Below are 14,580 nucleotides of genomic sequence, written 5' to 3'. Positions count from 1 at the left end.
CAGCGTCTTTACACTCAGTAGATTTTGTGGTAACTTACATGATCATCTGTCACATTAGCCCTGCAGAAGTTCAGGGATGCTAAAAATAACGTTGAAGTAGGCATTTGGACATTTGTCCTTCAAGGCTGGAAACAAACATAAAGGCCGGAAGCAAACATAAAGGCCAAAGCCAAACTTTGTTGCTTATCACTAAATTGGAACAGCTATTTTTCAAACGTGTCTCAAACCACATCTTGTAAGGAGACCCAATATGTAAAAGCAGTGTTGCACTGGATGAAGGAGACCTTAGATTCCCTGACATAAACCTTTGAGTTTTCCCTTTGATTGAATTAGTTTGAATTTTATTTGGCCATTTAATTTAGCACCTAATATTTTAAAAAGAAATCAAATAAGGTCAGAAATCTAAGTTGATAAATAAACTCAATTCCTTTCTCTAAAAATTGCTTACTACTAAACTTTAACTTTAAAAAAAAAGTTTTTAAGTTTGAAAGATATTAATTAACTTCCACCATCTCTTGATCAGGCAGTAGAGTTCCCATTTATTTGTATTTGGTGCATATTGTAAAATATAAAATGTTTCAATTAAAATTTTAAAATGACATATATCTATTTATTTGGATTAACAGAAACTTAGATAGAAATGATTGCACTGTATCCAGGATTTTAGGCTTTAATCATAATATTGGCTTTTGTTTAATAGATAGTGCAGTTAAAAAAGATTTAATTGCTGGTTGGTTTTAATTAGAGACAGTGGAGAAGTGCTTCTAAGAATTATTAAATACAGTAGAGATTTGGCATAAGTTATTAAGGGAGAATAATTTTTCCCAGATTAGATGTTCATACCTTAGAGCTGAAAGAACATGATTTTCACCTGATTTGTGGTATTCTTTGTAATGTCCCTTGAAAGATCCTTTTTGAAGTAAAAATGTGTTTTTTTTTTTTTTTTGGCTGTACGCGGGCCTCTCACTGCTGTGGCCCCTCCCGCTGCGGAGCACAGGCTCCGGACGCGCAGGCTCAGCGGCCATGGCTCATGGGCTCAGCCGCTCCGCGGCACGTGGGATCGATCCTCCCGGACCGGGGCACGAACCCATGTCCCCCGCATCGGCAGGCGGACTCGCAACCACTGCGCCACCAGGGAAGCCCTAAAAATGTGTTTTGAATGGCGCAAAATGCTTTTTGCATATTTAAAGCTTAAACAACACTTAAAAAATAAATTCAGGTTTATTAGAAAGTTAAAGATTCCATTTTTCCTCCAAATAGGTGTCACAGAAAGAGCCTGAACAGGGAGTTAAATACCTTGGTGTGAGCTTTGACAAATCACTTAATCTTAACAAGCCTTAGCGGCTTCAACTGTAAGTGTCTGGTTGAAAGCTAATGTAATTTCGGCATTATTGGGGACTGTGTAGGTATCTTCTCACCCTCTTCATTTGTTCTTCAGGTTCATTTGCCCAACTGCCTTAGTAGCCCACCATGGGTCACTTTTGGGAACTTTAGTCACTTAATTTGCCAAATAGTCAAACTTTTCTTTTCACCCAGCTAACAGCAAGCTTCCCATTCCCAGATCTTTCCTTCACACCCCTGGATTCCCTTACACTCTAATGAAGAAAACTCACCTTCTTTATCCTCTTTCCTTTACCCTTGTCTTATATAACTGTGAACTCACTGAAAATTCTGTCATTCAAATTCAAGCTCTGCATAGACTCTTATAATGTAATCTTCAGTTTTGAGATACTGTACTTATTTATACTTATTTTTTCAGTGGTGATTTTTTTCAAATAAATAACCTTCAAGAATCTTTTGCAGTTTGTTTTTCTATTAGAATAGGCACTTAATAAATGTTTCTGACTACTTGATTTTGTCATGTACAGTGACTTGTGAAAACTTACATGTTGACTTGTTAGGTTTTTTTTAGGTTTTTTTTTTAGATGAACAGCCAGGCCTAGGGGTACTTTTCACTGGAAAATTAATCCAAAACATATATTTTGATTTTCAGATCATCTGTTGCATCAAGTATATGTGTACTCATAGTTGCTAGTGGTGGTTTAAATTTAACTAGTTAAATGTGTTTGGAAAAAACCTTGGACTGGTAGTTAAGCATAAGATCCTAGTATTCTTTTCTCTGAATTTGAAAAGAATAATCAATTGTGATGTTTTACATTTGTTTCCAATTTACCTGTTGGTAAAACAAACCATTTTTCATCTATATGCATATTGTTTTCATTTTCTCTTTTATTTTTAAGGGAAAATTTGTATGAGATATTTAAAAGTGGTGAAGTATAATTATTAATAGTACATTTTAATGAAGTGTAATTATTAATCGGCAGAGAAAATAGGAGTAACAATAGTTTGCCTTTAAAAGATGTGTCATTGTTATTGGCGTCTTTATTGAATTCTCTTTTACCTTCCAGTGTTGAGATTTTCCAACTGTCTAGCCAACTCTTTCTATGCTTAGATGTTATGTGAAAGAGAAACAAATCTATTCAATGATTTTGATGTTGCATTGTGACTTGCTTTATATTTTTTATGTGTTTTTTGGACTTTGATAAGCTTTATAAAAAACCAAGCTCCCTTTTTCTTAAAGTCAAGAATTTTCATATAAAATCTTTGTTTTTCTTTATTCTTTTTAAATCTAGGTGACTGTGGAGATCATGTTGTCATAATGAACACAAGGCACATTGCATTTTCTGGAAACAAATGGGAACAAAAAGTATACTCCTCACATACTGGGTAAGATAATGCTTTTGTCAGGGAAGATAGGCAGTTGAATATATTACTTTAAGAATATTATTGGTCTTATTTAAAAGAAAAAGATTTTTTTGAAATTTAAGAAAATACCAATTTTGTTCATGCCACATGTATGATTTACTCAATCAGAAAAACTGCAATACTGTACCAAATACTCATGATTACCTGAGAATATTTGTTTTTCCTGGAAGCTTTTCATATAACCTCTCTGATCTAGATTCTTCTCATTTTTTAGTCAGTCTTCTCACTTCTTTCTTTCTATTTCCTATCATTCATCTTACTGCTGTTTCCAGAACCATCTTGAACTTCTGAAAGTACATGAGATGTTGAAAGAATGGTGAGTGAAATCCCAAGTTTTGAAGATACCTAAAATCGCCACAACATGCCTTTCAAGTTGTAGGTCTGCCTATCTGAATAATAGCAATCTCCTAGCTCATGAGGCACCCAATTCATTCTGCCTTTGATGTGGTCTAAATTTTAGGAAGATCTCAATGCTATTGAGTCATCATCTGTTTTTCTCCAGCTTTCAGAATGGTCTCTTAGTCCTTTTTTGGACAGTGTAAAATTATATCTTCCACATGACATCCTTCAGATAGTTTTGAGACAATGATCAGCAAGTACCCACTGATCTGTCCTTTCTCTAGACTAAACACCTGTAGTTCCTTCAAAGTTCTTTTTATGGCTTCCGTTCAGATGTCTTATCTCCATTATATCTTGGTCACTGTTCTCTGGGTGCAGTCACTGCTTATCAGTATCTTTCTTAACTAAATACACTCACCTGGCTGTGTTTTAATGGTTTTCTGGTATAATGTGACTCCACCATCTTTCAGTTATGCAATCTTCTATTGTAGTAGAACTTTTCTTCAAGGCCATATCACTATGTGCTACACTGAGTTCACCATCAGCTAAAACTTATAAGTCTTTTTCAAACATGCTGCTGTTCAACCATGTATCCTCCCGGGTTCGTGCCCCGGTCCGGGAGGATCCCACAGGCCGCAGAGCAGCTGGGCCCGTGAGCCATGGCCACTGAGCCTGTACATCTGGAGCCTGTGCTCCGCAATGGGAGAGGCCGCAACAGTGAGAGGCCCGCGTACCACAATAAAAAGTTGGCTTTTCATTCTTGATCAAAATTATTACTTTTTTATTTCCAAGTGCACCTTCATCTTAGACAGGCAGACTTTGATATTCCCATCTGTTTCTTTTCCTCTCTTGCCCAAGTAGGTCTTAAATGCTTGGAATAACTATTTTGCTTCCATTAGCCAGCCTTTGCCCATTCCTACACTTAAACACTTTCATGAACTCTTTATTTAATGTAACAGAAATGAATCCACATCCATCTTTAGTAGTTTTTACTGTTGGTAAATCTCTATATAGAAACCAAGTTTTATAAAATTTACAGGTAATTGGGAAAGAAATATGAAAATACAAGATAACAATGTGATAAAACATAAAGTATTTTTTTCCCAGAGAGAAAGAATACAGGAATAGAAGTCTAGACAGGTATTTCTTTTTCTGAGGCTGAAATTCCATGAAGCAAATGAAAGCATCAGTTTGAAAATTATCCATCTTTCTCAGCAAATTTCTAAATTTGCTTTCTTAAGTTTTATTCCTAAAACGTGGTTCTCTAAATCATCTTTAAAATGTTTTCAAGTCTTGTTGAAAGAAACTTATAAAAGGAATCATATTTAGGTAATCTTATATTTTTCTTGCAGAGTCTACTGCCTTTACATTTTATTTTTCCCTTCCTCAAAAATCATTAAGGCTTTATTCATCCATTCAGTGTAATAAAACCTTGCATCCGTATGTTGTTTTTGTTTTAAATTTGTTAAGCACTGTCATTTGACTCTCATAAAAATCTTGAGAGGTAGATGGGGCAGATATTATCATTTTTCTTATATGAGCAAACTCATATATAAAGAGATGAAATGAGTTGCCTAATATTTTACTGGTAGCCACTGGCAAAACCTAGATTCCAGACCTGGATCTGGGGTATTCAAGTTACCAAGATGCCTCTAGTACTATCCCAAATATTTTTTTTAATCTACATTTTATATATAATTTTGATCTGAACACAATGAAATATTTTATTACTTAGAACCAACATATGACTTCCTGTTAATAGGAAACAGGAGCACGACTTGTTTAGAGTATTAACTTGCCTTCAGAACCAAGTAGTCTATCACTATTTTCTCCAAACCTGACCCCTAGCTTATTCACTTTGTCTGATTTGTCAGGGAATGTGAAACATTCTGGCACTTTGCTATTTTTTTTAATTCAAGCAGTGATAAACTAAGCAGTGATAAAAATGTTTGACTGAATGAGTGAATGAATAAATGATAAATAACTTTAAATTCCAGTAGAAATATAAATAGTTAGCCAAGAAATTTTCTAAGATATGGAACTTTTTATGAAATAATGATTGCTAATTTGACCACTTAAGAGAATAGCATTTCAAATAGCATAGGTTACTGCTTAATTTTTAAGACATTGATGAACAGGATAGTTTCAAGAAACAAGTATAATTTCATAATAAAAATAGTTTTCATATTATAAAAGAATGTTCATTTCAAGAATATTGTACCATAGCCTACTCCCAATTTTAATGTCTTTGTTTCTTTTAATAGCTACCCAGGTGGATTTAGACAAGTAACAGCTGCTCAGCTTCACCAGAAGGATCCAGTGGCAGTAAGTTTATAGTATTTTTTATTATATCACACAAGGGTTTTTTTTGTTTGTTTGTTTTTAAATTTTATTTATTTATTTATGACTGTGTTGGGTCTTCATCTCTGTGCGAGGGCTTTCTCTAGTTGAGGCGAGCGGGGGCCACTCTTCATCGCGGTGCGCGGGCCTCTCACTATCGTGGCCTCTCTTGTAGCGGAGCACAGGCTCCAGACGCGCAGGCTCAGTAATTGTGGCTCACAGGCCCAGTTGCTCCGCGGCACGTGGGATCTTCCCAGACCAGGGCTCGAACCCATGTCCGCTGCATCGGCAGGCGGACTCTCAACCACTGCGCCACCAGGGAAGCCCCTCACACAAGTTTTGATAGGTATTATTATTTCATTATCATTCAATTCTATATGTTTTCTAATTATTATTTAGTATGTTTTGCATTTAGTCAAAGAATTTTGATGCTTTTCTTTTTAATTTCTTAACATCCGCATGATCACCTAGAATATGATATGATTGCTGAAAATGTTTGGGGGAGACAGATATATGTATGTATGTGTGTATGTATGTTTATATTTCTATTGTATCAAATATGCTAAGTATGTTGTTCCAATCTTATATTCTCACTGACTTTTGTTGTTGTTGTTCACTTGATTTACTGATTACCTGAGTGAGTTATGTTAAAATCTCATTTGTGGATTTATTAATTTTTCCTTGTTCTGTCAGTTTTTTGCTCTGTATGTTTTGAAGATTTAGTGTTAGATGAATTAATTTAAGTTTGGGTTTATAATCTTCTTAAGGAATTGATCAAGGTATATACTGACTCTGTTTAACTCCAGTAAAGCTTTTCAACTTGAGGTCTGTTCTTTTTATATATTAATATAGCTATATCATCCAATTTTTAAATTTTGTTTGCCTCATATATCATTTTACAGTTTAATTTTAAACTTTACTGAGCTAGATTTTATTTTCTTTTTTATCCCCTTCTTTCTTGGCCTTCTTTTGGATTGACTGAGTTTGCTTATTAGAAGTCTAGGATTAATCAATATCTTTACTTTCCTCAAAATCAAATCTAAGGCCCCTAGAAGATTATTAATACCTATTCTCCCTTTCAATCTGTATGATTTCTCTGTTCAAGATTTTTTAAAACTCCTAAAATTCAGCATTGTTATTGTCTTATGCTGTTACTGATTCTTAATGGTCTTCTTTGCTTACGATTGCTTCTTGTAACTGGGATCAATGTCCTTCTCCTCGAAGTACTTCTTGTTGACATTCCTATCATAACATTCTGAATAGTGAACTCTCCTTTTCTGTCTGAAGCTATATTTTTGCCTTCATTCTTGAAAGATAGTTTTGCTTTTATATGCAAGTCTAGGATAACCGATTTTTTTCTCTCAGCTTTTTGAAACTATTATTCACATAGATTTTAGTGTCCATTATTACTGTTGATATCAGATGTCACTTTAATTGTTTCTTTGCGCATATTCTGTCTTTTCTTTCTGAACACTTTTAAGATCTTTTCTTTGGCTTTGGTTTTTATATGTTTCTTTTTGAGCTTTGTTATTTGTTTTGCTTGAGGATTGGTGTCTTCCGAAAATTCGTCAGCTCTTCTATGTATCTTCTAATATCGGCTCCCTTTATTCTCTGTCCTTTCCCTTTGGAAATCAGATTATACATACATATACAATTAATTTCAATTACTGTATTTTTTTTCCTTTTCTTTAAGCTTTTACTGTTTGTTTCTTTTTCAAATTTGCTGGTCGGTTTTGACAGTCTTCTGTTCCCTTTGTCATACTTTGGTTCCCTTATATTTCTTTAAAGATATTAAATGTAATTCTTAGCATTTATGTCTGATTCTGATATTTGTGGTCTTTGTGGGTTTGCAATATATCGTTTCTGTTCAGGATACTTAAGTATATGTACCTTGGAACTTCATCTCTGGGAATTTTTGAGACCTACGTTAAAAATGAATTTCTTCAAAAAAGATTTACTTAGCTTCTGGCAGGTACATGGGGCCATATATCTATATATACATACATATATATATATATATATATGTATATATGGCATCCTAAGACCTCTTTAAGCTATACTTTTGACCTGTGGATTTTGATCCCCATAAAAAGGGTGAATTTGGGGCCTTATAAGGTCGGTTCATAGTTTAGCATATCATAGTTATCTATCAGGAAAGACTTCTGTTTTTTCATTTGCTCACTCAACACCCTGAGTATTGCCTTTCTGTTGAGAAACTAGGTTTATGAGGTCATCTTGATCCTACCTCCTAACCCCAAAGTCATAGTCCTCTAAAACCCAAGCCCTGCACTAAACTGATGCCTTCAAGGCCAATGCCAGCCCTAGGACTCTTTTGTTCTTTCTTTTACTTTTGGCCTCTAGTCAGTTCCATGCTTTTAAAAAGATTTAAAAAGCAATACCGTTAACTTCACTAATGTTTATTATGTTATCATTAGAGTTATATACTGGGAGAAGTTTCTAATCCAAATGCTTGTCCTCAGTATTGCTAAAAGCAGATCCTCCTTTTGCCATTTCACAGTTTTATTTTTTCCTCCTTAACTCTTGATAACCTAGTCTTTAAATTGTACTCCTAGATTTGGTAGCATTTTCCCCATTGGGACCTGTTTTAGCTTTTTACTTAAATGAGCAAAGTGTTAGACTGTGAAGACACTCCTTTTTACTTTCCTAAAATGGTGAATAAAAATAAATGTCTGTTGTCAGGATGCAAACCATCTGTTTGGTGTTGTACTGCCTATAATTTTCTTAGCAAAGGTGGGGGGGGCATGTTTATTATTATAAGGTCTGACATGACATTTACACGTTCCATGCTTTACTGTTTATTTTTACTTTTTATAATTATAAAAACATGCTCAGAAATTGCTTCTTAAGAAATATTTAATGTTCTGCTTCATAATTCATGTGTCTTTAGATTATCCCGGGGCAAATAAAATATCCTATTTTGACTATTAATATGGACTGCATATAATAGTAGTAAAAAGTTGTTAGGGCTACTGGTAATATATACCACAACTTTTACAACAAATTATAGTTTTAATACTTATAAATATGTTTCAATGTTTTTAAAATTAGTTTCTAGTTTATTCAGTATGCTAACTATACACTAGGAGGCAGTATAGTCCAACTTTTGAGGTTAAGAATTTGGCTTTGAAAAAAAAAAAGAATTTGGCTTTGGATAACCTTTGTAGAAATTGTTTTAAATTATTTTTTATGAACAAAGACTGAAATGCATTGCAACATGTTTGATGACGGCTTGGAAAATATTTAGAGTTAAATCCATTTGAATTTTTACCTCATTAAAAGATCTTAATTATTTTTAAGTCTTAATTTTGATTGTGTTTCTAAAAAGAATGACATGTTAAGGAAGAGGTCAGTTATTTTACTTCCGATTGAAACACTCAGTGTTTTTCTGGAACAGTAGGGCTTCTTCCAGCAGACATAATTTGCTTATCGGTACTTGGTATATGTGGCTTTCAGGAGAATTTGTTTCATGAAGCATCTTTCTGATTATTAGTACGATCTTGGAATATTACTTGTAAAGTACATTGATTAACATATTTAAATAGTAGGCTTTTAAATATTTCAATATATTTTTATAATTATATAGATCACTAATTCTAAACTCAAATAAATACACTGATTCAGCCCTTTCCTTATATCCTTTCTCCCTCTGTCATACATTTTAGTTTCCTTAAGAGTCTCTGTGTTCTTGTATTTTTCTTCTAATATGGTTCCTTTCTTATGTTTATTCCCTCTCCTATAGTTTATAAAGATACTTTATGTGACACAAATGTCATGTGCCCTTGGTTACAGATTAGATGAGGAAAGTATTTAATACTTATTAACCTTACCTTGTTCTATCTTTCTCACTTTCTGAATTCCTTAGAGTTTATGCTTAAGTCTATACAGCTAGAATTACTTCATTGCATATGCAAGTTGTGTCACATTTATTTTGGGGGTATGTATATTTGTATGTCTATCATCCCCTTTTTCTCTCACCTGGCAGCTTGTAACCCTTTCATATACTTTCCAGCTTTCTCTAATTTGAGTGTTATGTTTGCATTTTTTAATAGGGCATATTTTTAAAATACCAACTTGTTAATTCAAGTAAATACAACTAAATATTTTTAAGAATATGAAAACCAAATGCCAAGTAACCCTACTAATGCAACAAAATTGCTGTTAGGATGATATTCAGAAGATATAATGACTTACTTATCCAGACACGATGATGAGTAGTCTTAACATTGTCACTTTCTACTAAAGACTTTTAAAACATTAAAAATTTTAAAGACTAATATCAGCGCTGCCCAAGAGAAATTTTTGCTATGATAGAAATGTTCTTTGCACTTGAAATGTGGCTTATGTGATTCAGGAACTGAATTTCTAATTGCTTTTAATTTTAACAATGTAAGTCTGTATTTAAATATTCTCCAGAACATAAAGTCTCAACAGCACTAACACAGAAAATAGATGGAAAATATATACGGGATGCCATTAGCTTTAGTACATAGTGAGGTAGTCTGATGTGATGAGAAAATAAAAGGATCAGGAAATCCTCTTATAGTGCAATCCTATTCCAACGTGTATTGTTTTAATGGGTTTAGTTTCATACATGCCAAATGATATCCTTGAAATATGAGTACAGATGAAAATAATCAATTTGACTCTCCAAATGTCTCTTAGTTTTATGAAGCTTTTGCAGTGTATTTGTATACACTGTATACCAGGAGGCCCCCCAGAAAATTATGGAGCACAAGGTGACACTGCGTGCCTTTCTCTTGACAAAACATACATAAAATCACATTCACACCAACAGTGAGGATAACCTTAACGAGGGGAAAAGTAAATCATGAAAAGGTTAGTTTGCCCTCTTGGGAGTGGGTATGACAGGGAGAAGGGACTTTGTCTTCTTGAAAAGTTCCAGAGAGAAACACATTGTTGGTGTGTTTGCATGTCCTGTATGTCTGTTCTGGGAGTAAACTTACCTGGATTGAATCCAGCACCACCACTTAATACATACATGAAATTGGCGGGGGCGGTTTTGTAACCTCACTAAATTTGTTTCCTCATCTGTGAAGTGGCACTTAGTATCGTAAACAAGATAACAAATGTAGGGACTTCCGTGGTGGCACAGTGGTTGGGAGTCCGCCTGCCAGTGCAGGGGACACGGGTTCCATCCCTGGTCCGGGAAGATCCCACATGCCGCGGAGCAGCTAAGCCCGTGTGCCACAGCTCCTGAGCCTGCATTCTAGAGCCTGCGAGCTACAACTACTGAGTCCACATGCTGCAGCTGCTGAAGCCCATGCGCCTAGAGCCCGTGCTCCACAACGAGAGAAGCCACTGCAACTAGAGAAAGCCGGTGCACAGCGACAAAGACCCAACACAACCAATCAATAAATAAATAAATATTAAAAAAAAAAAAAGATAACAAATGTAATGCAGTGACCGCTGTACACACAGTAAGTTTTCAGTGAATGCTAGCCATTACCATTGTTATAGATTGGTGACTTACAGAGTCAGTCTCATGACTGTATGGTCAGGCACATTTTATGAACTGGAAACCTGATCTCCCATCTCATTCCTGAGGAAATGAGATTAAGCCTCCCTAGGATCTGCTGTAACCTGTATGTAATAGATTATTATTTTTTTAATAAATTTTTTAAAACTTTATTTATTTATTTTTGGCTGCATTGGGTCTTCGTTGCAGTGCACGGGCTTCTCACTGCGGTGGCTTCTCTTGTTGCAGAGCACGGGCTCTAGGCACGGAGGCTTCAGTAGTTGCAGCACGTGGGCTTCAGTAGTTGTGGCTCGCAGGTTCTAGAGAGCAGGCTCAGTAGTTGTGGCGCACGGGCTTAGTTGCTCCACAACATGTGGGACCTTCCTGGACCAGGGATGGAACCCGTGTTCCCTGCATTGGCAGGCGGATTCTTAACCACTGCACCACCAGGGAAGCCCTGTAATAGATTATTTGAGCCACAGGTTCTTGTAAAAGCTTAAAGAATTTTTTCTTATTCTATCTAAAATTGACACATACACAAGTTATCTGTTACGTCTTCCTTTTGTCCCTTTTCTAAATAAAAATAAACAGATTCGAAAGAAAATAGTAATGTACAAAATAATAAAAGTTACTTTTCTGTTACTGCCACCTATCTGCTTAGGTCTCAGTTTCACATTCCCATTGAATCTTAGCCCACTCGTTTTCATCACTATCTCTTATTGTGTTTATATCCCCAGTCACATTTTTCTTATTGAGTCCCCCATGTATCTGTGTTTCAGATTGTTAAACTAGCTATTTATGGCATGCTGCCAAAAAACCTTCACCGAAGAACTCTGATGCAGAGGTTGCATCTTTTCCCAGATGAAGTAAGTCACTGATGATACTTTCTTAAATTTTTTTTTAACATCTTTATTGGAATATACTTGCTTAACAATAGTGTGTTAGTTTCTGCTGTATAACAAAGTGAATCAGTTATACATATACATATGTTCCCATATCTCTTCCCTCTTGTGTCTCCCTTCCTCCCACCCTCCCTATCCCACCCCTCGAGGTGGTCACAAACCACCGAGCTGATCTCCCTGTGCTATGCGGCTGCTTCCCACTAACTCTCTGTTTTACATTTGGTAAATATATATGTCCATGGTATATATGTCCGTGCTACTCTCTCACTTCGTCCCAGCTTACCCTTCCCCCTCCTCGTGTCCTCAAGTCCATTCTCTGGTAGGTCTGCGTCTTTATTCCCGTCTTGCCCCTAGGTTCTTCGTGACCATTTTTTTTTAGATTCCGTATATATGTGTTAGCATACGGTTTTTGTTTTTCTCTTTCTGACTTACTTCACTCTGTATGACAGACTCCAGGTCCATCCACCTCACTACAAATAACTCAATTTCGTTTCTTTTTATGGCTGAGTAATATTCCATTGTATATATGTGCCACATCTTCTTTATCCATTCATCTGTTGATGGACACTAGGTTGCTTCCATGTCCTGGCTATTGTAAATAGAGCTGCAGTGAACATTTTGGTACATGACTCTTTTTGAATTATGCTTTTCTCAGGGTATATGCCCAGTAGTGGGATTGCTGGGTCGTATGGTAGTTCTATTTGTAGTTTTTTAAGGAACCTCCATACTGTTCTCCATAGTGGCTGTATCAATTTACATTCCCACCAACAGTGCAAGAGGGTTCCCCTTTTCTCCACACCCTCTCCAGCATTTATTGTTTGTAGATTTTTTGATGATGGCCATTCTGACTGGTGTGAGATGATATCTCACTGTAGTTTTGATTTGAATTTCTCTAATGATTAATGATGTTGAGCATTCTTTCATGTGTTTCTTGGCAGTCTGTATATCTTCTTTGGAAAAATGACTGTTTAGGTCTTCTGCCCATTTTTGGATTGGGTTTGTTTTTTTGATATTGAGCTGCTTTCTTAAATTTTTAATTAAATGTTTTCTCATTTTAAAAATTGTTATATTTTCAGTAATTTTATGTCAACTTCTGAAATATTTTTTGCATTTTATAGTGAATGTACTATAATAACCATTGCTTCTATTTTAAATCATAAAGTGAGCCATCATTGGACTAAAAACCAAAAGTCTGTAAGCTCTATATGTTCATTTTAATAACTGCTTTCTTTGGAAAAAGGAACAGTAGTCTGCTTTGTTTGGAACAAGAAACTGTAATTAGAACCCCTGTTAAATTGAGGGTACTCATAGATAATTTCATGAACTACAAATAAAGTATGAATTTAGTTTACTTTTTTGTGACCTGTAGCTTCAATGAATCATAGATTAATAGCTCGGCTTTGGTTGCTAATTATTTCCCATGATTTAACTTGAGAATACTTATTCCTACTCAGAATTTGTTCAGCTAAACAGTACTTGAAAGTAAAAATAGACATTTTTATCCATAACTATTGTACTGGTGGTATAAGTACTTGGTTTTTCTCTCTGGTATAATATAATGAAACACTAGAGGTTCTATAATAAAATAGTTGAGTCCAGGCCATGGAATCAGACTGCCTGAGTTTGAATACATGCCCTACCATCTACTGACTTCATGGCCATTATTATCTGTTTCCTCATCTGTGAAATGGGCATAATAATAGTACCTACTTCATAAGATTGCTGTAAGGGTTAGATGAGGTAACATTGGTAGAGTACTTAGACCAGGCCCTGGAACAGTAAGTTCCAGTTGCTATCAATATTATGGGTTATAATTGTTGTCCTTATAGTTCCTACTAGAGGAGTAAGGTAGAATTCATTCCAGAATATAAAGTTATACAACTGTTCAAGACACTTGTATGTTCTGTTGTTAGTTTAAATAATGCATGAGTAAATTATTCAGGCTTTTATCAATGTGGCTAATTTATTACCTTTACTTTGCATGAATGAGTAGAATAATTTCCCACTATTCACTTTACCTCTGAGGTAACAAGTATGGGAGCAGTATCATCATATAAGGATAAATGACCTTGGGCATGAAATCACAAGAATTTTAAAACTCCTGTTTCTGATTGTACTTTCATTTGCTTTTAGGAACCATAATTTCTACAAGGAACAAAAACATAGTAATGTTATTTTTATCAGCTATAAGGTAGATATGTTTCAGCATAAATTACTTAAATAATTTCAGGCTATAAAATAAATGCGCCCATTTCTCCAAAAATGATTGCTAGATTTTTTATTGCCATGACCGTGGGGAAACAGGGAAATTTGAATATACACTGTGTATTAGAACGAAAGGTGTTTCATCAACGTTAGTTTTCCTGAACATGAATTTGTAATGTGGTTGCATCGGAGACAATTCTTATATTTAGGAAGTATATATGCTGAAATATTTAGGGATGAAATATTTGTAGACTACTCTCAAATGGTGCAGTCGGAAAGAATGTTTTTGGTGTGCGTGTTTGTGAATAGATGAAAAGAGAGAAAGCAATCATGTCCTATTTGAACAGTCAGTGAATTTAGGTGAAGGTTAGATGAGTGTTCACTCATTTTGGCAACTTTTCGGTGGATTTGAAATTCCTTTAAAAATTGCAAAAAAAGTGGGCGCTCCCTGGCGGTCCAGTGATTAGGCCTCCGCGCTTCCACTACCTAGGGCCTGGGTTTGATCCCTGGTCAGGGAACTAAGATCCTGCA

General features: G+C 35.2%; 1 protein-coding gene across 2 annotated transcripts in view; it reads left to right on the top strand.

Annotated features, from left to right (window-relative positions):
- The window catches only part of MRPL13 (mitochondrial ribosomal protein L13), a 35,518-nt gene that overhangs the window by 7,157 nt on the left and 13,781 nt on the right, over window positions 1–14,580 (top strand). Inside the window, exons 3-5 of one of the 2 annotated variants that reach the window (XM_059043458.2) lie at window positions 2,634–2,727; window positions 5,370–5,430; window positions 11,722–11,808. In XM_059043458.2, the coding sequence (XP_058899441.1) occupies window positions 2,634–2,727; window positions 5,370–5,430; window positions 11,722–11,808 (242 nt within the window). The remainder of the gene's footprint in view (window positions 1–2,633; window positions 2,728–5,369; window positions 5,431–11,721; window positions 11,809–14,580) is intronic. The other variant, XM_059043459.2, reaches the window with a different exon arrangement.

The sequence above is a fragment of the Kogia breviceps genome, chromosome 17 (genome assembly GCF_026419965.1).
Source record: "Kogia breviceps isolate mKogBre1 chromosome 17, mKogBre1 haplotype 1, whole genome shotgun sequence".
Taxonomy (NCBI): domain Eukaryota; kingdom Metazoa; phylum Chordata; class Mammalia; order Artiodactyla; family Physeteridae; genus Kogia; species Kogia breviceps.
Note: the sequence above shows the minus strand (reverse complement) of the source record. Positions and strands in the feature narration are given on the sequence as shown.